Genomic DNA, 26,230 nt, shown 5'->3' with positions numbered 1-26,230 from the left:
TTCCCATGTCCTTCAGGCATGCGCAGGGAGAGCCAGTGACTGGCCCTGAAAGAGTCTCTGTGCTTCCACCCAGGCTCACACCTGCAAAACATCCTTGAGTTCTATTCCATGATGCTACCCTGCACTCTGCTGGCAGGCCTGGTGTGTGGCCGCCCCCAGTCCGTTTTTCAAGGATATGAGCTAACAGGAGTCCTGCTGCCCTTTAGGGTAATGTGTACACAGCTGTTTGAAAATCTTAAAAAATTTGTTTAAAACAGAAAAAACTTCTGTTGTGAAAAACCTATCCTGCTCTCACTAAAAGCAAATACATAGAACTTCGTTCAGCAAATGGTATCGTCTTGCACGTCCACCGTGTGCAGCATGGTGGCATCCTGCTCCAGCTACCGCGAAACAGTCTCCATGGGCTCCTGGTGTGCAAGGCTGCCCTGCCTTGTCCTCCTCGTTTTCCATCCCTGCCCAACACAGCTCTGTCCAGGTTGGCGCATTTCCACCTCATCCCCTCCTGATTGCCCTTCATGCCCTGTGCAAGCCCTGCCCACAGTGAGGACAGTTTGCTCTACTCCTATTTTCTGTGAAGGGTCTGTTTCATCTCACTTCCAGAACAGAAGCCTGCTCAACACAGTGGTTCAACTTCCCTTGTGATTCTCTCCTGCACCAGTGGTTCTCCTAAACCCCAAGGGCTCGGGGCCTGGATAAAACCGCATGTTCCTTGGCTGTGTCAAGGCATCCGTTATGGTGTTGCCATGCTAAGCACACTTCTTGAAGCCCAAGGTATCCATTCACTCCCCATCTTCAGTGCCACCTTGTGAACTACCCCAAGAATTCTGACTTTCCTCAGTGGTGCTGGCACGTCACACACTGTCCTTGTCTCCACCCCACCAACTTTCACCCATGGTTATGTGGATAATTCTCACATGCTCTGTTGTCTGCTGACTCGATGTCCATGCTCAGGGCCCGTCTCAAATGCTATCTCCTATATGGGCCCTGCTCAAAGCTCTCCACCTTTCTGCCTGCCTCAAAAGCCCCTAACATAGTGTCTGTCTGATATCACCTCTATATTGTAGGGCCATTATCTGTACAACTGTCCTGACCCTTCCCTAGCCACTCCTTGTAGGACACCTTCTCTCTGACCCCACCCCCCCTCCCCGCCCCCCACCCCCCGAAGTGAGCTGGGAACTGCCCACGCTGGAACGGGCCACACTCCGCCTCGGGTGTGCTCGCTCACCCCAGGTGCCTGTCCTGGTGGGGGTGGGGGGGCAGCGTGTGGTGCATCCCTTGGCAGCTCTCCTTTAGTGGGATGTGTTTTACTGGGCCCAGTAGCTGCAGAAGCACTTACTAAATGTCAGAACGAAACAGGAGAAGAAAAGTCAGAAAAACATCTTATGGAATAATGCTTGATGTAGGAAGGGAAGATGGGGGAAGGTAAGGGGTGGCCAAAAATAGCACAGGGCATGGGCAATTAAGAGAGCTTTTTGACTCAATATATTTCCTCTGTGGCTATTTGCCTTTTAATAACCCCTTGGATATGCTGTCTGTTTAAACCACGAAATTATTCCAGGAGAATTTTCTCAGCATCTCCTATGGGTACAGGGCACCACGCTATAAGGGGTGCTACTTGGGGTAGAAAGATCTCTACACATGGATTCCCAGCGAAGAGCAGGCTTGCACAGCCCTGAGTGGAAAATGCTTTAATCTGCTGGGAACCCTAGGAAATGAGGCACTGCTAAGAGGGCTTGGAGGCTAGCAGTCTCAGCCAGAGAAGGTGGAGAAGGGTAAAAAAGACTGAGAAAGCAGGGGTGGAGGAAGTTTACTGGACTGATTCTTACTGGTTTCATATAGCAATATTGTGTATATAGTGGAGCCCTGCGAGAACTTTCTAGTAGGCTGGTGGTGAGAACAGAGAGGTTACAGGATGTGGGATCAACGTAAGGTATTCATTGACTGAAAAAACAAAATAATTATGCAGTTGTGGGCCTTGGAGCAAGTATACACTTTTTCCAGTGGCAAACCATCTAGCTGTATGACAGTGAGCTCTGCTCTGAGGCACTGGGCTCTCTCAGCCTTCGTGGATGGGCCTGGGGAGGAAACAGAACTGTGCTTTCCAAAAACTGTGCCCAAAGAACTGTGCTTTCCAAACATTTTCTTCTCCAGACCATTTGTCTAGCATTTCTCGCATTTCTTCCCTCCTGAGGTGTGGAGCCAAACTCCCACTGGGTTGGATCTGGTCATCCTTCTCTCCTCTGTCCCAAAGGAGTGATGCCAGCATGTTCATCAGGTGCCACTTTGGTGACAACACCGTCACAGCCAGTGATCTTGTCTTGAAGGCTGTGTCCGGTGACGGCCCTCTTTACCACATCATGTGTTGTTACTCACACTAGCAGAGTTTATGTTTACTTTACTGGGCTACAGACAACCCCATGGAACTGGCTCCTCAGGGATGTTGTATTCCCAGTGCTGGAAACCTCCCTCTGTGGTGGAGGTAAGGTCTGTTTAATGCAGAACTACCCAAGTCACAAACTATAAGCCTAGGACTGGTGTCTAGCTGAAACCTCAGAGGGGAATCTAAGGAGCAAAAAGCATTCAGCCTGGATGCAAGGACTACAGAGAGACTCGTGTGAGATCTCTTGAATGACCAGGGATTTAGGTTTATATCTCATCCCAGGCAAAAAACAGCACTAAAAAGTGCCAGGAAATCTCATGGCAAATAGGGGGCTACAGGTTTTAACACAGAAAGCATCTCTTTCCATTGCGTATCTATGTAAGTGAAAATGTGAAAGACGCCACGCTTAATGTACATGGCACCTGGATTTCCAAGTTCTTTGATCTCATTCAACTTTGAGGGCTTCAGTCACCCACTATTCATTTAAATGTCCCTTCACCCCAAACAATCCTGTTGTTCAACCCTAATTTTCCCTTTGGCACAAACTGGCCAAGTGTGAGTTCTAACACTGTGGTGAATGTAGATGATCAGTCCTCAGGCTGGTCCTCTCTTGACCCCAAATCCTTATAATTAGGCTCCTCCCTGGGTTTGTCTCTGTTGTCTTCTATTTTGGGTCCTAAGTATCCAGGGCAAGGGCCTCTCTTTTTAGTAGCCTGTGCTACTGTCATGATTTACTGCAGGCCAAATCGGACGAACAAGGTCAAGAAGCTAGTGAGAAAAATAGTGAAACCTTCACACAGGAATGTGTTATGTTTTCCATAAACATATGGAAAAGATGTGGGTAAAGTTGAAAGAAGACTGAATTTTTACAAAAATGATTACACTGTAAACGTATGAGGAACTAGTCAGAGAAGATACTGCTGAGTGAATGATTTCATAAAATAGTATTTCTTTGGATGATTCACTGCTCCAGCCAGATCTTCCCATTTTCTACACTGGGAAGTGGTGTGGTCTACCAGCTCTGAAAAAAAGAGTCCTAATGTGAATTGTCTGTCGGTTTCTCTGGCGTAAATACTCCTACCACAGCCAAACAAGCTATGACAGTTTCACAACTGGCAGACTATTGAACAATGGGCTTTTGCTGGCTGGTACAAGTGGGCTCTAGCAGACCACAGAGGCCAGGCCTCCTTTTAACACAATATGCCCTGTGGAGTTTTCCTGCCCAGGGTGGGGCACCATGGTTTCCAAATCTCCATACTTACAGCTGCCGGGTTTGTGAACTGGCACAGAATCCCATTCCGGTGGTGGAGAGTCTTTTTCACCCTCTGAGCTACTGGTGTTGCCTAGTTCTTGACTATTTGGGAGGAATTTTGCTAGGGCAGGTGGCCTGTTATCCACTAACTTATTTGTACCTGCACAAAAACCAGGGAAAAAAAACCATTAATGGAAAATAATTCCTTTCTTTCAGATCTGTTTCAACGAACCTTCTAATGAGGACGAGAGCACCACCCTAGCCTTTTAAAGCACTGAAAATTACTAATCGATTACTGGCACCTCACAACTAATAATTACTAATACAATGAATTATGAAAATATATTACTCAAATGAAAATACCTTTTGTTTTCTGGGAATTTCGTGATTTGGATCCACTTGTCAATACAGTTGGAAGAGGAATCTTGGTTGGGAGATTTCTGCGTTGTTTACTTTCCAGTGGGGGAGTATAGGAGAGCTCTAAAGAACTGAAAGACAGTTATGGATGGAAAATTCAAATTTATGCCTTTGTTTTACAGCAAAGAGTAGAAGTTACTGATCACGCTACAATTTCCATTGCATTTTCTAATCTAGCTTCCTTAGGCACTATGTAGTCATGATCCTAACTTAGCACTGGCTGCTTTCCAAACATTCCTAAGACTGTTCAGGAGACACTTACAGATTTATCCTTTGCTATTCTGAGTGCTGACAAACTGAAGTCCATTATCTGAAAATCTGTAATGGGTCACAGCACCCACCTCACATAATGGGTGCAAAGCCTTTAGCACAAACTTGCCATTTTCGGGGTTGCTAACCACAGTTATTTTGCTTGTGAATGAGTCTCTCCCAGCATCTAGACTACTAGTGAGATTCTAGAATGTGGAGCCTCTGAAAGGTCTCAGACTTAAAACGTCAAGGCACCTGCTATCCCAAACTTTAAACACATTTTTTTCTCATAGAAACCACGAAATGAACCAGGGCTAAGTTCCTGGGTTGCCTATGAAAATCCACTAACTCACTGCAGAATAGCAGGACTGAACTACTTGCCTAAGGTCTAGGGTGAGTAGGGTGAGATGAATTTTCTTCTTTATTCTTGGAACTCAAGGTTAACCCTGGGCAAAAATTTAAATATTATTTTTATTTATTTAGAGTGTACATGTGTTCTAAAAGATTTAGAGGTAAGCTTAACATAATAAACATATATAAATAGAACTGGCTCTGAACTTCCTGTCCAACAAGGCAGAATGGCAGGCATGATGAGCTATTTTAAGTTTCCACAGCCTGATGAAGAAAACATTAAAATTTGTTGGCAGAGAAGCAATCTCTAGGACAAATGGGTAGGTGACACATATAAGGTAGCAGTGTGAGCAGTGTAACTATCTGGGCCATAAGGACATTCTTTACCAAGTTGCTTCTGTAATGTCCACCAAGATCAAGTTGTAGGCTTGGGAAGGCCTCTGACAGGAGTTAAGCTAACAAGTCCAAGAAGGGCATTTTCTAGTGAAGGCTGAGACACAGCTTAGAGAACCCAGTGGCCCCTTATGAGAATTCTTCCAAAAATCATCAGTGATCTCCATCATGCTCCTGGTGATGGTCAGAAAACTGTCAGTTCAAGGCTGAGCTGATAGCTTGCTTTTCATTAAAAATCCGACAAAGTTTACTGGCTGATTTAGATGTTCTAAAATGGGTGTATCTCTGGCATTTTCCACCTTAGTGTACTTCCTGTCCTGTCCCCAACCTTCAGGTGTGTGACCCCAACACCCCACTGTGGCCTCCCCCGCCCCTGCTTCAGATTCTTTTATTTCTTTATGCACCACATCATCTTCCTTCCGTTGCTACGCCAACTTCTCACTTCTGGAAGGCAGCCAATTTCTGCTAGGTCCTGGGACAGGCACAGCCCATTATACTAATTCACACCTGATTTCAAAGGGCAGAAAGGTTCAAACCTTCCAGATAAAATAATACGTAAATATTATTAATAATATAAATACAGTTTAACAGAGGCTATTCACAAATATTTATATGGATATAAGGCAAAGGTCATTTTCTTTCTTTCGTTTCTCCATATTTCACACAATTTTTTTTTTAAAAGTTTATTTATTTTTGAGAGACAGAGACAGAGTGTGAGCGGAGGAGGGGCAGAGAGAGGGAGACACAGAATCCAAAGCAGGGTCTGGGCTCTGAGCTGTCAGTGCAGAGCCCGATGTGGGGTTCGAACTCATGAACCATGAGATCATGACCTGAGTTGAAGTCAGACACTTAACTGACTGAGCCACCCAGATGCCCCTCACAAAATTTTTTTTGAAAAAAGTTTTATTTATTTTTGAGAGAGTGAGTGTGTGTACCAGTGAGCAGGGGAGGGGCAGAGGGAGTAGGAGAGAATCCCAAGCAGGCTGTGCGCTAAGAGCATGGAGCTCAAATGTGGGGCTTGAACCCATGAAACTTGAGAACATGACCTGAGCAGAAATCAACAGTTGGACACTTAAGTGACTGAGCCACCCAGGTGCCCCTACAAATTTTCTATAATAAATAGGTATTACGTTTAGAATTAGTAAATGAGCTAACCAAAAATCCAAAGGGCTCAGTTAACCCAAATTATGTAGAATTTTTGGCAGGATAACAAACCGACATGAAAAAATACACTATTTACGGGCAAGATTATTAATGTACAGTTCTATGAATCTTCTAAGTCCTTCCCCTACTGACAGTTATTTAAAAACAACATCTTAAAAAAAACACAAAGGCTCCCATGAAACAGACATCCAGCACTCTGGTGGTGGTGGCGGCAGAGGTGGGTGTGTGGAAGTTATTTTTAAGGAAGTCATTTATAAGTATGGGAGTGGGGGCTATTTATACAAAATGTAACTCTGTGTCGCTGTAAAATTAGTTGGTTTTTAAGAAAAACAGTGCCAAACAACTATTTTATTTTCGCTGATTCATACTTTCCTAAATTAAGCTAGATGATCTCTATCAAGAAACCTTTTTGAAGGCTTTGGAATAAAATAGGTAAGAGCCTACTTAATTTAAATGATCTTTCTAAAAGGGAAAAACCATAAGGTGGTTCAGATGCCAGGCCTCATTTTTGCTCATGTAATACACAGTACATGCCCCTGTCTGGGGGAAGTGGAGAGGCAGATTGCTGAGGGAAAGGGTAGGGCTTTCCCAGTATTCATGGGTCTGGAGGCCAGGGTGTGAAAGGTGGTGCCTGTGGCCCTGAGCAGAGTGTGCTGTCTGAGCAGATGATTAGAGAGTACAGTTATTCTATGAAGACTTTCCCCACTTATTTTAGATTACATTTAAGTCACGTAAACATGTAAAATGTTGACAGACAACCAGAGAACAGAAAGATCAACGGATAAACTGCTGTTCTAAACCAGGCCTGATACCACAGAAGTCCTTTTAGTGTCTTAGAGTGAACTCTAATTCCCTGGCATCTTGGACCTAAAATACAGCTTTCTGGAGGTCTACAGGTCCACTTCCTTCTGCGGTGTCAAAGCTGGCCAAAATGGATTGACCGGGTCTCTACCACTGTGACACCATGCTCCACACTCCCAGGAAATGATTTTGTGAAGTGAATTTATGCGAGTATGGTAGGATGTGGCTGCACCAGCAGAGACCACGACAGAGGCACTGCTCTGGCTTTATCACTACCTATTTATACGAAAACGAATTCTTCAGGGCACCTGGGTGGCTCAGTCAGTTAAGCATCCAACTCTTGATTTTGGCTCAGGTCATCACGGTTTGTAAGACTGAGCCACAGTCTTTTTGAGAGCCCACATTGGGCTCTGTGCTGACAACAGCATAGAGCCTGCTTGGGATTCTGTCTCCCTCTCTCTCTGCCCCTCCCCTGCTTGCTTGCTCTCTCTCGCTTTCAAAAAAACGAAAACAAAAACAAAACAAACTTAAAAAAACAAACAACTAAACCCCCCAAATTCTTCAACATTTCAGGATTGGGGCCTTCTGGCTTAGAGATAACATAATATTCCAATAATATTGATAATATTTAAAGACTAATTTTTCAGAAAGCAAATGCAAGATAAGCCCACAGATTTCATTAATATTAAAATATCAGTGTTTTGGCTAACTGATATATAGAATAAACATTTATTCCTAATCAGATAAAGCTTCTAAAAGGTGACAATACACAAATGCCTTATTAATGATACCCCTTTTTCAGAGTGCATCTATACCCTTCAGATATGTGGAACCACAGAGTAACACATTGACAGCACTTCTGAGGTGACAGGAGTTTTGGGTATCACTTAGAACTGGCAGTGATTTTACCTGAGCCACAGAGCAAGGCTTGTCATAACTCACTGTAGACAGGGAATGGCTCTATTCAGAGAGGCCACCTTTCTGGTTATTAAAAAAAACAGTCTGTTTAATTCCATATTTGAGTGATGTACCAATTAATTCTGACTCTTAATACTTTTATCCCCGTGTTTGGGAAAACACAAAACAAGACTGGTGAGTTTAAAGAGATTAGATTAAGGAGATTAGAAGAGTAAGGCTGCATATGGATTTCTCCAGTTACAAATGACAAGGTAAAAAGACAATTCAGAGAACACTGCTTAAACTGTCTTGCTGGTAACAATGTTTCTCTTGACTATATATCAAGAGAACATGAGTTATCCCTGTAACTGTCCCTTGACTAGGTGGTGGTGAAGGGGATACTGTAGCTTTTCGTTTACCAGAGAACTTGAAATCCTTACAAAGCCAGTGGTATTCAAGTGAAGCCTTTTCAAAATCAAATTTGCTAATGGTCAACTTATTCTATAAAAAAATCAGAATACAACAGACGTCAGCAGAAAAGGGATGAGGGTAAAAATGAACATGTACATGTATAAAAAATACTATGCCTCTGAGCTCAGGCATCAAGGCTAAAACAGTGCAGAATGGGTCAAAGTAACCTGTGGAATGGTTTTGCTATGGAAATCCAGTTAATGGCCAATTTTTAGTAAAAAATCAGAATGTAACACAAGTCAGTGGAAGAGGGATGAACGTAAGAATTAACAAACACTATCTGTTTTAAAAATTATGTCTGACAGCTCAGGCATCAAGGCTAATCATGCAGATCTGACAAAAGTCACCTATGGAATTTTTTATGATAATTCTTAGAAGCTTGGTTTTTAAATTTGTGATATGAATCATAGCCAGATTGTCTATTCTTGCAAGAGCCCCATGAAAACTAGGGTTTTTCATAATTTGTATTTTTTAGCCCTATTTATCTAGAAATATCTGATCAATCACCTAAGCATGAAATAGGCCTAGAAGAATAGTTCTGGTCACTAAGGTATTATTCCTTTCCTGGAGTGCCAGAATATTAGCACTAATTAGTGCCTCAGGATGATTTCTCTCGGGAGAGATCCAAGTGTGTCAACCATTACGCCCCTTGACATTGCTGCTAGCTGGGTCAGATTGGTTCTCATCACACTGTGGGATCGAATCACTCAAATAACAATGTGCATGTAAGAGTGAATTTTAGGTACGAATACTCCACTAATAATGAATGACTGCCATATGCTGTATTATTTCATAAATTTAGGTTAAAGGTTACATTTCACTAGGGTAACACCTAATTTCTTAGTAGGGTTCATGTCCAGTGTAGAGCACAACGCAGGGCTTGAACTCATGACCCTGAAAATTGAGACCTGATCTGAGATCAAGAGTTGAACCTTTGACCGACTGAGCCACCCAGGCACCCTGACACTTAATTTCTTATTAGGTATTAGTTCTACAGAACAGAATGCCCGTGCCTGAGTTAAGCTATATTTATTACCTAGGTAGAGAGTCTAGTCTATTGGTGCTTCTGGAAAGCTCACATATTGTTCGCCGAATCAAAGTTAGAATAGACCTTCCACAAAAACTAAGGCCAGTTCTAATGATAACAGTGTCTTCCTTTATTAACTTATACCCAATTCTTTCAACTTCCTAGGTTGATGCTCACTTAACACAAAAGGTAAATATCAGCCTCCATGCAGATGGCCATTTTATATGATGAACTGTGAAGGGCATTAACAATACTAAAACTAAAATTAGCTTATTAGGTAGATCTAAGGTTTAACGAAAGTATGAAGTAGGCTTAATTAATAACCTAACAGTTCAACTCCTTCATTTACTTGCAGAAAGATTCTGCAGCAAGTCTTCCCTGTGGGGCTTACCAGAATCCTGCTCCATGGTCACTGGAATTGAGTTATTTCCTACTTAATTCATCTTAGACTTGTCTGATAGGTGATAACTGTCCTGAGCATTAAGGTAAGAACAAATTCTTCCAAGTTTTGTGGCAAAGAATCCTAGAACCCAACTGTAGTGGTGGGTTAGTAAACAGATTCAGAGCTCTTTTTGAGAAAAGTTAGGCTCATACCTGTGGCTGAACTATCAAGGTCACCTTTGTACAGAAGTGAAATGGCTCTCTGCCTGGGAGCAAATTACCAACCTAAACTTTCATAACAAGTCATTAACTCTGCCTTTTACATGTCTGACATCAGAAGCATGTGGTCCCCAGTCAACATTAAGCATTAGAAAAAAAACCCAAGAGGAACATGATGCAGTACATGGCTTTTGTTGCAAAAAACTCCATAAAAACTGACCAACCACAAAAACATTACCTGGATTTCACCAGTAACTTCTTATATATATCTTAGTTCTCTGCACTCATTCATTTTTCTTACCTGGGTTTCACATCTGTTGGGATTTCTTTCTTAACATTTAAGAGTTTTTTGCTTTTTTGCTTCACTTGAGACATTTCATTTTCATGTTTTTCAGGCATGGCTTGTTTTCCCTTTTGCTTTTCTGTATCCTGTAAAAAAATGTACACTTAGCTGCTGAGAAGGATTAATAAGTCTATATGAAGGTAGAGACACAAAACCAAAGACAGACCAGATACAACACGTATGTATAAAAACAACAACCTCCTTTCTATCTTTATTATGGTTCTCTCAATTTTTTTAGCCTCTGACTTATTATAATTATGCTTTGGTGAGTCTGAATTATAAAGAATGTTATTTTATTTATACTCCTACTCTGTCTGGGGTGGGTGCAGTGGTAGCAGCAAATTGGTGGCTTCTTATTTTTAAGTATTGGGGAGCAAACCTTGCTTTTTTTTTTTTTTTTTAAATAAGAAAATTCACCTTGGAATACAGTATAAAGTTACACACTCTGGAAATGCTCCTAAATCCTGAGCACAAGTAAAACCCAGGGCAAGAAAACAGCACCGGCAAGTAGTAAGTGTTTGCACCTGTTCACTAAGTGTCCATGAGTGACAATATGGCCGTGAAAGTGTTATGGCGGGTTTAATGCTAACCATTCACCACCAACAAGAAGAAGCTTAGTTATTCATTCACTTACTCAACAAATATTTACCGGTCAGCCACTTGGTGCTAGGCAATGGGGTTACCAAGGGGGCCCAGGCCCTTTCCCCAAGTCTAGTGGGGGGGGGGGGGACACACATGACAGCTGGAGATGAACTTGTACCTTCGTGTAGAAATGTTCACTGGCTATGACTGGAGCACAGAAGGGCTGTCTTGCCTGGCTTGAGTGTGGAGCCTGTGCTGAGAAGGACACACCCAAGCTGCACCTTAAAGCCGTACTATTTTCCAGTCCGCCCACTGAGGTTTCTGGCCCCTGACTACTATGTAAGTACAGAAACCACACATATGCATTTTTATAGTAATTCGACAGTTGTGGCATCCAAGCATGAGACCAGTGGACTTGTCTCCCAAATGGCAAGGATCCATTCAGGTATTAAGGAACTCTCTGGGGAGTTGCATTTGGCGTGGGTGTGTACTACTTGTGTATAGTAGGACCATCTAGATGACACATGGGAAATAAAAAACACCCTGGTTCTTCATCACACACAGTTTGAGCAGTACTATGTGCAAGGAAGCACTGAGGCTAATCAGGGGACAGACAGGGGAAGGACAGACTCAGCAAACGAGCACAGCTGTGGGTGTGGGAGGAATTACAAGCATAAAGGTATATTAGAAGCTACCCAGCTTCAGAGTTCATGGTTATTAAGGCAACTTGGGTTTTAACAGGTCACACCAGGTCAATCTATTTAAGTGTCAAGAGTAAATAATCAGGAAAAGGGCTAAAACACCCTCCTGTCCCCACACCTTTTAAGACTATTCTGTTGGCCATCCGGATGGAAGACATCTGGATGGCCAACAGGCACATGAAAAGATGCTCAACGTCGCTCCTTATCAGGGAAATACAAATCAAAACCACACTCAGATATCACCTCACGCCAGTCAGAGTGGCCAAAATGAACAAATCAGGAGACTATAGATGCTGGAGAGGATGTGGAGAAACGGGAACCCTCTTGCACTGTTGGTGGGAATGCAAATTGGTGCAGCCACTCTGGAAAGCAGTGTGGAGGTTCCTCAGAAAATTAAAAATAGACCTACCCTATGACCCAGCAATAACACTGCTAGGAATTTACCCAAGGGATACAGGAGTACTGATACATAGGGGCACTTGTACCCCAATGTTTATAGCAGCACTCTCAACAATAGCCAAATTATGGAAACAGCCTAAATGTCCATCAACTGATGAATGGATAAAGAAATTGTGGTTTATATACACAATGGAGTACTACATGGCAATGAGAAAGAACAAAATATGGCCCTTTGTAGCAACGTGGATGGAACTGGAGAGTGTGATGCTAAGTGAAATAAGCCATACAGAGAAAGACAGATACCATATGGGTTCACTCTTATGTGGATCCTGAGAAACTTAACAGAAACCCATGGAGGAGGGGAAGGAAAAAAAAAAAAAAGAGGTTAGAGTGGGAGAGAGCCAAAGCATAAGAGACTCTTAAACACTGAGAACAAACTGAGGGTTGATGGGGGGTGGGAGGGAGGGGAGGGTGGGTGATGGGTATTGAGGAGGGCACCTTTTGGGATGAGCACTGGGTGTTGTATGGAAACCAATTTGACAATAAATTTCATATATTGAAAAAAAAAAGACTATTCTGAATTATTCAAGAATTATTTCTTGACCAGTTGACTCATAAAGGACTTTGTAGACCATGAGCTCTTTGAGGACAAGAACATGGTCTTTTTGTCCTCTGTTGTTTCCCAGACATAAGGCCTGGCACTTGGGTGGTCAGGTACGTAATTTTTTTAAATTTTAATTTGCATTAAAAAAGATTTTGCAGATAGCTGACACAAATGTTACATACATTTCAAGTGTACAACATAGTGATTCAGCATCTCTAGCTGTTATGCTGTGCTCACCACAAGTGTAGCTACCACCTGTCAGAAATATCACAATATCATTGACTATACATTATCATTGACTATATTTCCTAAGCTGTGCCTTTCACCCCTGTGACTTATTCATTCCATAACTGGAAACCTGTAACTCCCACTTCTCTTCACCCATTTTGCCCATCCCTCCACCCCCTCCCCTCTGGCAACTGCCAGTTCTCCTTATTTGTGGGTCTGATTCTGCTTCTTGTTTGTTTATCCATCTGTTTTGTTTTTTAGATTCCACATATGTGTGAAAGCATGTGGTATTTGTCTTTCTCAGTCTGACTTACTTCACCTAGCCTAACACCCCTCGTCTATGCTGTCGCAAATGGCAAACGCTCATCCCGTTTAAACGACTGTGTAATAGTCCACCCAATCCCTACTTTTTGAATGAAAGGGTAGAAAAAGGATGGAAAAGACATCTATGGGAAAGTGATTTGTCAAGTCTGTCATCTAGTTAGGAAGGAAACACACACAACTGGAAAACACACCAGTCACAAAGTAGTAAAAGCACATAAATTATATGCAAGAGTACTGAGGAGGAGGAATAAAAGCTGATCAGAAGGGAGCAGGACAGCAGGCATGAAGGCCGCATGGAGGATTCTGTGCTGTGTCTGCAAGAAGCAAATGGCAGGGAGGAGACAGGAGAAGCAGGAGGAAACGAACAACAGAGAGAATTATGCCAGTGGGTGCACACAGAATGGCGGCAGACAGGGTCAGCTGGAGAGAAGTGTTAGGAGAAAAGCTGGAAAGGCAAGAAAGGAAGTGAGGAAAAGTTGTGAAGAAAGCCTGTGCTGAAAATGCTTTCCAAATGCTTATTTGTATCATCAAAACTGTTGGGATTGCACTCAAAGATGAGTAGATGGCATTCTGCATTTCTGAAGGAATCTGTTAGAAAGGATATACAACCCAGTACAGAATCCAATGCTATGGACTGTACTGAGGGCATACAGAGCACCACACCAAATGTGAAGGATGCAAAGGGGAAGGGAGTTGACAAGAAAAATAAGTCACATATAAATTTCATTTAAAAAATTAATATATGCAGATGACACTGTTAGACGTCTTGAAGAAATGATTCCTTAGGTTACTAGATTAAAACTGAAAAAGGAATTTGGGCCTGGAGTATTAAAGGCTATATTAGGATCATATTAAATTTGAAATATAGTTATCTAAAAATAAAAATGCCAAAATAGAATTATGCCCTCGCTTTTCTACAAAGCACCTATAACTCAGTCTCAGACCCATTCACAATAGTAACCTTACCTTCCATTTACCTAACACCACTAAGTACCAGACTTTTGCAGTATTATTTGACACTGGTGACTACCCTGATTGCTGAGGACTCTGGGCTATAGGGAAGCTTTCTTGATGTGTTGATGTCTGCTGAGCTGGCCAGTTCTGGGTGACCACTAAAGCCTTGGGTCTTCCCTGAGGCCACCTTCCACTCCAGGACAGTCACTGCCCTCCTGGCAGGAGGAGTGAGCTGCTCCCGAAGCCTGCTGTACCAGCTGTGATAAGACAGGAGAAATCCAATATAATTAAAGTGGTCTAGTTCTTTCTCATCCTCTTTTGATACTTAAAATTTGAAACAAATTGCATGAGCCAGGGTAGTTACTATTCTAGATAGTCCCTATCTTTCAAGCAGGGTTTCCAATTTCTAATTATTTTACTTTATCAACATGCTTGCAGATGTTCTTGCCTGGGGGAAATGAAGACCTCCATTCGGGGGTTGTGACTCCTTCCTGCAAGACAGTGGCTTAGGCCTGCCTGTGCACGCTGAGAAGGAATCCTCAGAACATGTACATATGTTAAAGAGAAAAGGTTCATTCTATATTAAAAAACCCAATCTATGAGACACCTCCTTCCATCGTTTGTTTGGGGGAGCCCGTCATACCTCCTTGAGGAGAGGCTCTGTGTCTGGGTTGGAGGTCTCTGTGGTGGTGGAGGAGCTGTCGTCATCAGCCAAGGAGTCTTTCAGTTCATCTTCCTGTGGCTTTCCCTTTCCCTTCTTCTCCTTTTCCTCTTGCTTCTTAGGTGGTTTCACCTTGCGCTGAAGAGGTTTTCCTTTCCCTGGGGGTGAAAGTCAAAATAAAATAACTTCTTGGTTTTTAAATAGCTCAGAAAACATAGTCATTATAACTTTTCTCCAAGAGGCTGGATTCTTTTTCTCATTAATAAAGGTTTCTTTCTTCTCTAATTACAGCTTTCCAAATCATGTTTGGCTTTTTGATTAGAATTTTGGTGAAAGTCAATTTTACTGAGGCATAATTAATTTATGTACAGTAAGATAAACCCATTTTAAGTATAGAGTTCAATGACTTTTGGCAAACTCAGTAGTTTTAACCAGTTTATGTCTGTCTTAGAATATTCTTTTTATACTCCATAGGGCGATGCAGCTTTGAAAAGTCACAGAAGTGAAAACCAGAGATCCTTTCAAGCCTGTTTGGAGATGGAAGCCTGAAGGTGATGCCCATGTAGATCACCCAAGGGATAGAAGAGGCCCGGAGACAGAACCATGATGGCTGAGTCCAAATCCTGGCTCTCCCTAACAAGCTGTGTGATCTTGGCCTCCCATCTGTAAGCTGGGAGAGACAACACCTCACAGGGTTGTAATGAGGAATTCATAAAGCCCTCAGAGCAGTGCCTGGCACATAAACATCACGGAATGTTCTATATGGACAGAATGAAACAGAGCTATAGAAAGCCTAGTATTTTTATTGGTGTCTGCGTGGCTCAGTTGGTTGAGTGTCTGACTTTGGCTCACAGTTTGTATCTCACAGTTCGTGGGTTTGAGCCCCATGTCAGCCTCTGAGTTGTCAGCACAGAGCCTGGAGACTGCTTCAGATTCTGTGTCTCCCTCTCTCTGCCCCTCCCCTGCTCATGCTCTGTCTCTCTTTCTAAAATAAATAAACATTAAAAAAATTTAGAAAGCCTAGTCTTTTTAAAAGATGTGGATGCTCCCAAGACAAACAAGAAGCCACAGTATATTTGAGTGCCACTATTTCCCAAGCAGCATTCCATGTCCTGAGTACAGCACCAGCACCAACAACATAATCCCTGCCTTCACAGAGCTTACATTCTAGCTGCATCAGACAGCTGCAGAGAAATCCCCGGATTCCAACACCTGTGGAGTCACCTGGGTGGGCAGGCAGGGTAAAGCTGCAGAAGCCACATAAGCCACAGTTTAACCCATTCTATATATGCCAATTAAAAATACATTACTCTGATAATGGTAGCTTAATACGAGTTATTTAAATCCCAACATTTCATGGCCACTGTTAATTGTTGTCAGAAACTCAAACTTTGGCATCTAGAACAGGGGATAGCAAACCATGGCCCCTGGATGAAATCTGGCCTGCAGCCTGTTTTGTATAGCTTGTGAGGTGGGAGTGATTTTTACTTTTTTAAGTGATTGGAAAAAGGAACAAGAATATATGACAGAAGGCAGTTTGTGGCACATCAAGCCTCACATATTTATTGTCTGGCCCTTTCCAGTAAACTTTTGCTGAGCCTGCTCTAGAAAAAGAATAGGTAAAGCTCTGATTTTTAGGAATGTCATTTTGTCGTTTACTTTCACACTGATTCCAGGGGGTATTATATTTGAAACCATAACTGGGACATTAAGTCTCAAAAATTGAGAAGCCTTTGTTTTAGCAGAAGATTGGCCAGTTGGTTTATTTACAGCCTCTGATCCATCCTGACTGGCTGCGGCTCCTCTCTGCCATGGCAGAAGGGAAGGAGCCGGTCCTACTCTGGCCCCAGGAGCCCCTGGATTTCTCAGATTCTGAGTTCAACAGTTCATGTTGAAAGCCCTTCAAACTTCCCCACACGATAGAGATCAATCCCCCATGCAATGAATTTCTCACCTGCAATTATACAATTTTGTCATGCTTAGGTTCACTGTGTGAGAGGCACTACCTATATAAATAATCGTATTTACAATAACCTGAAACTAGCTTAATAAATAGGAAAGTGTTAGAAGTGATACATTTTTTAAAGCTGGACTCAAATACTGACGACATGGATACACAAAGGAGAAAAAGAAACACTTAACAAACCAAGAGTTAAACTGAAAACTTGGGTAAAAAAAAAAAAAAAGCTTATCTCACAAAAGACTAGTTTACACTTTTTACCTCCAAATCCCCATCTTTTATTAATTTCTTAATATGCTGCACTTGCACTTGTCCCCAACGCCTTAATGAATGGCATTTTGAAAAGGTTATCAATAACTCCTTAGCTGTCAATACCAATGACCTCTAGCACTCCTCTTCTACAAGACCTGTTTGGACACTAGAATATCCCATCTCCCTCCCCGCCCCGCCATACGTCACAGTATTATCCTTTTCTGGTACTGGGATTCTTTTGGCAACTTTTTTGCTGGCTTCATCTTTGCTGATGTTCCCTGGAGATATGCCCTTGGAACTTCTTTCTCCTTTATAGTCCCCCCAGGGGCTCACTTTAATTAATTTGACATAAACAATTCAAATCTAAAATGCCCAGACTGAGTTAAATATCCTAAAAAACATCTTTTGGGTTCTCAGTCTGTAACAATCATACTTAATCTGCTGTAATTTAGACTAATCTGGGGTGCTTTTTTTTTTAATATGAAATTTATTGTCAAATTGGTTTCCATACAACACCCAGTGCTCATCCCAACAGGTGCCCTCCTCAATACCCATCACCCACCCTCCCCTCCCTCCCACCCCCCATCAACCCTCAGTTTGTTCTCAGTTTTTAAGAGATGTTGCTTTGTTTGGGCTCCACACTGAGTTTCTGATTAAGCAGTTCTGTGTGGGACCTGGCATGGGTAAATTTTTAAAAAGCTCCTGTAGTGACTCTAGCGTGTAACTAGGCTGAGAATCAGTAGTCAATGGTATCAACACAATCACCACTGTATCAGTCCTACGGCCTAGGCTAGCAGCTGCTTCACTGTCCTGTGTGATTTCCTCTGCTGCTTCTGTACCCAAATTCAAATGTTGGTGGGAGGGGAGAGAACATGTTGTCATCAAAGGACTAGAAATAATTCTGACTGGATCAGCCTGATGATGGGCCTATGTGCCCTGCAAGGCTGCACACACTGGGGTGGCCTCTGTCTTCCTCTTGCCACTTGGTGGGGTGAGGGAAGAAGCTGACTTCTCAGTCAAGCTTGTTCTCAAGGGTTTATTCCCTTCCTTAGGGACTGGTTCCCAGTGGAAAGACTGGGCTTTGGGAAAGGGGAGTCTCAAACATTTTGCCAAGAGGGGACTGGCAAGCGGGAATCAGAAGTCACAGGGAAACTGCCCTCTCCAAGAAAAATTGTTACCTCAATACACAGTGGAGGACACAGGATATCACCTGCCTTAAGGAAACCACACCTTAACTGGTGTATAATCTATATAAAAACTAACCCATCCAAGTAAAGACAATACAAACTGAAGGGAAAAGCAGCTTAGAAAAACCCAGTGTTACCAGCAGTGGCTGATAGACCTAACATGAGCGACAGGTTCCTCAGACTTCATACCACCGTCTGGGTGAAATGTCCCTGAGGCCACTCACCCTCTGTCTGCCCACTCCCACCATCACCAAGCAGACTCTAGATTGAGCATGTGTCCATGACCTACTTGGTCAACATATGCCCCCTCGGCATTGTCATTCCTCATACAGTTTAAACACTTGCAGGGCAGCGACCAGCCTTACTGACCTATCTTCAGTGCCTTGCATGGTGCCCAGCACCTAGCAAGTGCTTGGCCAGGGTCTGCCAACCTGTACAAGTTGGTTTGTGCCTTTCTAAATCCTGAAATACACTTACAGTGTGACCTGCTCTGAGACTTGCCACCCCAAGTCCGGAAGCTGATCCCATCTCACTCTATCAGCAGAATTTGAATCCAGGTTTGAATCCAAAGTCAGTCTTCGTGGCAAACTGTATGATTCCATTTATACAACAATCTTTTTTAAAAATTTTTAATGTTTGTGTAAAATTTATTTTTGAGAGAAAGAGAGAGACATAGCAGGAGCAGGGGAGGGGGAGAGAGAGAGAGAGAGAGACAGAGAGAGAGAGAGAGAGAGAAGACACAGAATCCGAAACAGGCTCCAGGCTCTTTGCTGTCAGCACAGAGCCTGACGTTGGGCTCGAACTCACAAACCATGAAATCATGACCCGAGCCAAAGTTGGACGCTTAACCAATTCACCCACCCAAGTGCCCCTATACAACATTCTTGAAATGATGTATTATAAAATGGAGGTTAATGGTTGCCAGGGGTTAAGGAAGGGACAGGAGTGGGAGGGAAGTGGCTGTGGCTAGAAAAGGACACAAAAGGGATCACATGGTGATGTAAATGTCCTGTATCTTGACTGTATTGGTATTAATACAGGCATACCTCGGAGTTACTGCAGGTTTGGTTCCAAACCACCACAATAAGTGAGTCAATTTTTTGGTTTCCTAGTGCATATGAAAGTTATCTTCAGGGGCATCTGGGTGGCTCAGCTGGTTAAGTATCCAACTCTTGATTTTGACTCAGGTCATGATCTCACGGTTCATGAGATCAAGCCCGCATCGGGCTCTGCCCTGACAACGCAGAGCCTGCTTGGGATTCTCTCTCTCTCTGCCCCTCGCCTGCTTGTGCTCTCTCTCTCTCTCAAAATAAATAATAAAAATAAAGTTCTCTTTATAATATACTGTAGTCTATTAAGTGTGCAATAACATTATATCTAAAAAAAAGGTACATACCTTAATTAAAAAATACATTATGTCTAAAACATGCTAACCACCATCATCTGAGCTTTCAGTGAGTTGTAATCATTGATTATGGATCACTACAACAAATTTAATAAGGAAAAGTTGTGATGTATTGTGAGGATTACCAAAATGTGACCCAGAGACATGAAGTGAGCAAGCGCTGTTAGAAGGATACTAAAGGCAGGACCGCCACAGCCGTAAGAGACACAGTTACGTGCGAGGTGCAGTAAAGCGAAGTGCAGAAGAGGAGCATGCCTGTATCCGGGCTGTGATATTGGACTGCTGACTAAGTTGTATGCAGTTGCTGGTTGCCATGCCTGCTCATAAAAATGGTCAAAATGAAACACTTTCTTCATTGCTTTAAAGCCTGAGGGAGTATATTTTTTCTAATGACTGAGTGGATACAAAACTCTTCATTGACCAAAACCATTTGTCCCTATCTGCAGGGTCCCTCAGGGCTGGGCTGTGTGTATGGGAACATAAGGCGGGCTGCTACATATCTGTGACAGAGTACCACCTGCATCTTACAGATCTAGCGTCCTTACTGAGCAGTGAAGCTATGAGCCTCATCAAATAATCCAATTATGAGCTGACTACATACATGCTGTAGTCACCACAAGTGCTGTGTGCGTGGGTGAGGCTGGGCGTACATCTAAGAGGCGTGAAGTAGGAGAGGAGCTAGGATTTAATGTTATAAGGTCAAGACAATGTGAACGTGAAGAACATTCCCATATTCTCTCTAATCAAGGCAAAATGCCCACTCTGTTATTCAGTGTCCTCAGATTCAAGCAGGAATTCAATGCCAGCAAAGTCTGTTTTTTTTTTTTCAGGTGAATTCTTAGGCTTCCTTTTCCTGCATGAGAACTACATAACAATGTCTGGCCATAGCTGCCAAGAAATGTGCTGCTCAATTTAACACTTGATGGTAACAACTAAGTTTGTTCTAGGTTTCTGATGAGAAAGGACCATAATTAAAAACAAACACATAAAACATCAAAAACTCCTTTTCGTCTTTTATTCACTGTTTTACACGTGCTTTAATAATTTAAACCACTTCCAATTAGTTTAAGTAGGAAAAGTATGAATATAAATTTAAAGAATATGTCCTCTACTAAGGACACTAGTGAATAAATGAATTTGCAATCAACTAGTTTGGGCAAGCTGCTTTGGCTGTCTCTCTTCCACTTAAATCATTTAACTTCTACCCAAAAGAACCACTTCAGTAAAGTTTCAATTACCAGCCAATGGTTTTTCTGAACATGTGCAGTCCCTGGCAGCAGGGGACCCAAGGCAGGCCATGTAATGTCAATTGCAACACCTGACTAGAATCTCTAGAGAACCACCAATTCTGGCATGAATTTGCCTCCTCACGTTTTGGCTGCTGAAATGGTCTAAATGAGGCCAATAAACAGACCCACATGCAATTTACTTGGGTCAGTATTGGTCATGCAAATTTATTTCTCCCTATTTGTTCAGAAATAATACCTTTATACGAGTATGATAAACTAAAACATACCAAAAGATGCATATGAAGAAAACTCTTCAGGAATTCTTTAAGCTAAAGCAAATAGTTTTCAAATTTTTACAGTAATCAAGGGTGCCTGGGTGGCTCAGTCAGTTGAGCGTCTGACTTGCACTCAGGTCATGATCTCGTGATTCATGAGTTTGAGCCCAGTGTCAGGCTCTGTGCTGACAGCTCAGAGCCTAGAGCCTGCTTTGGATTCGATGACTCCCTCTCTTTCTGCCCCTCCCTCACTCGCACCCTGTCTTTCTCCCTCAAGAATAAACATTAAAAACTAAAAAAAAATTTTACAGTAATCATATTTTGTCTGATTAAACTCTGTGCTTAGATTGTAAAGATACTTGTTTAACTCAATATAAGTTAGAAAAGAATTCCTATTAAGTGAAATAATTTTACTTCTAACCCAGGGAAGGAATTAATAATGAGTCTGTGGGAACATACTCTTTTTATTCTAGCTTTTCTTGTACCTTTATAAGGTCTTATATACCATTTGTGGGGGTAAGCAGAACCAATAAGGTACCCAGGACTAGGAAAAAACTGCACCACCAAAACTTAATAGTATCCAGGATTAAATTACATAGGGTTTTCATAAAATTATTACACTCAATTTTGGATTTGTTTATTCTAGAAATCAAATATCACAGATATTACAAAAGCACACTCAACTACAACTTGATGTCAGGAGAAGACAGCTTCTGTCCTGTCTAGACATTTCTCTTCACTCCCTTTAAGGGCAACTCCTCGTCTGCCCAAGGACCACTAGAGGGACAGGTGCCCACCTCCCAAGGACATTCACTGGTTACCTTCACTACTGGGTTCACACAGTTATCCCAATCACCTGTGGGCCTTGCTGAATGTGGAGTCTGATTCAGCAGTCTGGGTTGGGGCCCACAATTCTACATTTCCAAAGGCCCCCAGGTGATGTCACTATTGCTGGTCTCTGGACCACAACTTTGGGTAGCAACTACTACCAATACTACTCCCCTTGTGCCAATACTAGCCCATCTCTCGGCTCACTTGGATCCACTTCTCCACCTGTATTGGGCAAATCAGGTTGGATTTACTCCATTTATGACAACTGCATACACATTACATTCCTACACACTGTCTGGCCTCAACATCGTGCCCTGAATGTCTCCCAGTCTTCACTGAGGACCCTGGCACCAGCCTCACCGACTTCCTCTGACCCTCAATCTCTCATCGTCTGGGCCCCAGGCCTTGTATGGGTCAGGTCAATAATCTCTCATCAGTACCTCTGAAATCCAAAAAGCTCTCAGAGGTTTTTCTCCCTAACTCATTTAGAAACGAAACCAGTTGCTTAAACTCTGGTGGTACAATTTAAGCTGAACTAATGTTACTTTTTTTTTTTTTTTAACTGATGTTACTTTTTAGAGTCATATGAATCACATGGTATATGCACTGCATACCTTTCCCCGAATCGGAACTCCCAAATACGTGAGGCTTCCAGAGTTGTGTCAAGGGCGGCAGACTTGTAGCTCTGTGGCCTCACTGTTGCCAATGGGCCTTATTTCCACTGTGCTTCCACACCCCATTCCCAATGCTGCACCTAAGAACCTGTTATTGCCAAAAAACTGCATTTCCTCTGAAGCCCTATAGTGTCAGGCCTCACTTCCAGAGCACAGTCTCCCACCACTCCTGTGCTGCTGCCATCCCTGCAGTTGGATGTGTTGGATCTCCCGTCCCTTGACTGCCCATGTTCTCCCTGTCTGTGGAGCTCCTTCTAGCGTGAGGTCCTTCTCTATCCTCCAAGTTCCATGCCTCCAAGTCTGGCATATGCCTCTCCTGCCAACAACCCTGGGTCTTTCTGCCACCCCTGCCCTGCAGAGCTCCGACAGTACTGTAATCCAACTACCCAGCTTTGGTGCCTCACCCCTGGGCTGCAGTGTAGATTGAGAAGAAGGGCAAAAGTTTGAGGGAGTGCCACTGCGAGCCTCAGCTGGGTCCAAGTGTTACCCGAAGGGCTGCTCCGTACATCCAGCTCTCATGTACCACGGACTCCCAGTCCACAGAAATGTCCAAACGGTCTCTATATTGTTTCTACCCTACCGCTTCTCCCCTCAGTCCCAGCAGCTGTTACTTCAGTTCAAACAGAAGCTCCCCTGACGCCCCCGTTCTGCCTCTTCATCTCTAACCCATTCATCCACATCCATGTATCTGTGGAATGAGGAGTGTCCCTTCTTTTATAATCTACTGGACTGGGTCTCCCCCACAACCCACCTCCTTGGGCACCTGCTTCTCTTCTTTTTTGGAGGCGGCAGTGCAGTGGGGTTGTAAGCCGTCGACTCAGAATTGGGCCTGGGTCTGGCTAACATATTTGCCTCCTGCAACCTTTCTTTCTGGATTGGGTTTCCTAACTGGAGACACAGGGTCACAGCAATGCCAATCACCAGGGTGCACAATGCTTGCACAATCACGCCTGGAGCATTAATGGTGACCAACACCATCACTCTCAGCTCTACTGGTTTTTTGTCCTTGACCCATAGATATTTCCAAGCACCATGTTCCCCCCCGCTTTTTTTTCATTAAAAATACTACCAAAAGATATATTCATCCCTTTTGTTTTGATTAAAAGTTAAAGACCACGGAAACCAAAGATTAAAGAGTAAATACCCCCTTTCACTTACTTGCCCCCAAAGCACTAAGTGGCCACTGTTTTTTTTTTTTTTCAGTTTAGTAATCAGAAAATGGGTTCTTTTTATTTGAGTTTATCAAATACACCCTAACTTTGAATTAAAAAAAAAAAGGATGAAAAGAAAATTAAAGTTCTAAAAGTATAAACCAGAGAAAATGCTGTGCTTCAGATACATGTGAAAACAATGCAGAATGGCAGGATGTGGGTTTCAAACATCATTCAACACCTGTGTTCTGAATTTCCTCGTATCTCTAAGGGATAGGCAGCCTGTCATTTCAAGGAAAAAACTACAGAAGTATAAACAATATAAAAAGCTTTCTTCATATTTAAGTATATTATAATCAAAACATTAACAGGATGTTACTTTTTTCACTGTCACTCTAGACACAGTGCTGTCCACTAGAACTTTTTGCAATTCTGGAAATGCCTTATTTTGTAATGGCCACATGTGACTGTTGAGCATTTGAAATGTGGCTAATGCAACTAAGGAATTACAGTTTTCATTTTATTTAATGCAAATCAACACACACGGCTTAGTGGCATGTGCAGTTCTAGACGGCCTATTAAAAAAAATCAACCAAAGGATCAGAATTATGTTTTTCATTTTAATATAACTGCTCAGATCTTTTTTTGTTCAGTGTAATCTTTTCCCACTTCAATACCACTGCCATCACAAGACATTTGACTAAACACATAAAAAGATGAGCTAAAACCTAATTCTTCCTTGTCTTTAGTAATCAACATTCCATTTCTACAACAATGCCCAATAGTGAGCTTTTTACTAAGGATACACTGATGTTCAACCTCAGCCTCAGAATTTGACCAAATTATCTGTATTCAGTCTCAGCTTAACCCTCTCAAAGGCTGAATGCCAACCCCTGCAGCTATACACCAATTCAGAAGTCCCAGAACCTCTGGTGATGTAGGTACTATCATCATATCTTACCGTTACTGCAACTTCAGCAATTCAAACAAGGCATACCATTAGGATTAGTTGTCAACATCTGACTAATCTGCTTCAAGTTGAGGTAAACATTTTAGATGTAACTTGGGGTGAGAAATTTCACGTAACATTAGTGTTCTAACCAATCTAATATAAATAATTACTACAAGAGTAAAAACGCTACATTCTAAAAGCTATTCGTTTTGTGTACAATGTTTGCAAATACTTCAGTTAAATTTAAGTTGGGAAATTGACAATAAACAGAAGTGGCCACTGTTAACAGTCTGATGTGAAAAGTACTCTGTATGCCACAGTAACCTGGTTTCTAGTCCTATCACTTCACTGAAACTATCTTGCCAAGGTCAAGGTCAAGCTGCCAGGCTCTGTAGAGCTCTGTTCTCCCTTTACTTCTGGCCTTGTTGGGATATGCCAACCACATCTTCTACTTGCTTTCTGTCGCACTGTCTGCCGGCCTTCTCCTTGCTGGCCCTGCCCTCAGGGCCCTGTCTCTAGCCCTCTGTTTGTCCCATTTCTCACCCTTAAGACTAAGTTCCAAGTAGACACTGCTGCTGGGGTGTTCCACAGCGCTCTTCAACTCAGCAGGCTGAAGACGATGAGCACCATTTCCTTCCCTAGTAACAGTCATAGCAGGAGCTACACCCCAGACATGATGCAGGTAGCAGCTATCCTCTCCACTTTAAAGATAACAAATGGGGGTCCAGAGAACTAATTTCACAGTCACACAGTCGGTAAGGGGCAGAGCCATGATTTAATCTCTGGGCCTGCCTTATGATAGAGACTGGCCTCACGACCCTGTACCACTCTGCATCTCCCCACCCTAGATAAAGCTGCCCTTCACTCCACCAAAGCCAGAAATGAGCGTGGCTGCAGATTCCATTTCTTCAGTTAACGGAGATACTGAGAAGTGCCTGCACCAGGTTCAGAGCTTCCTCAGGTTTTAAACCTCAATCCAGCAACAGCCTCTGTCCAGCCTCTAGGACTTAACATACTGCAGGGGAAGAAACCACACAAGTATAGAGTCTAATGACTGCCCTGCTGTGAACAGAGGGCATTTCTGGGTGCCACCTTCCATGAGGAGCAGTGGACGGAGGAATGACTAGGGAAATGGTTGGACGGCCTACAATTTAGGCAAGATCTAGGAAGATTGTATTTATTTGAAGGTAAGTCACTTTGAGCAGTCTCCAAAAGCTAGAAATTACATAAACTCATTACAAGGGAGACTTTTTGTTTGAGATACTGGGGAGGGGTAGGGGGAACAGGGTGTTTCTGAAAACAGAAGGTTCATACTTCATGTAAACATGATGACTATTTGTAGGGACTGGGGGAAAGCTTTAGAGAGGTTATAAAGGTTCAGCCCAACTAAAAGCCTAGGGTTTTATGACATGCCACTATTTTGCAACCTGGAGATCAATGCCTCCCTTTGAAAGTTCATTTAAGAGGCTGGTTTTCCATATGTATGTTACACTTTAATAACAACACTTGCTGAAAA

The 26,230-nt window shown here is 42.7% G+C and overlaps 1 protein-coding gene across 1 annotated transcript in view; it reads right to left on the bottom strand.

Moving 5' to 3' along the window:
• Positions 1-26,230, bottom strand: part of TMEM131 (transmembrane protein 131) — a 234,990-nt gene that overhangs the window by 5,868 nt on the left and 202,892 nt on the right. The window contains exons 32-35 of the mRNA XM_053890619.1: positions 14,781-14,956; positions 10,304-10,431; positions 3,996-4,120; positions 3,643-3,792 (exon numbers count right to left, since the gene is read on the bottom strand). Of these exons, the coding sequence (XP_053746594.1) occupies positions 3,643-3,792; positions 3,996-4,120; positions 10,304-10,431; positions 14,781-14,956 (579 nt within the window). The remainder of the gene's footprint in view (positions 1-3,642; positions 3,793-3,995; positions 4,121-10,303; positions 10,432-14,780; positions 14,957-26,230) is intronic.

The sequence above is a fragment of the Panthera pardus genome, unplaced genomic scaffold (genome assembly GCF_024362965.1).
Source record: "Panthera pardus isolate Hobbes unplaced genomic scaffold, ASM2436296v1 HiC_scaffold_25, whole genome shotgun sequence".
In the NCBI taxonomy this organism is placed as follows: Eukaryota; Metazoa; Chordata; class Mammalia; order Carnivora; family Felidae; genus Panthera; species Panthera pardus.
The sequence above is the reverse complement of the archived record's forward strand: the minus strand, read 5'-3'. Positions and strand labels throughout refer to the sequence as shown.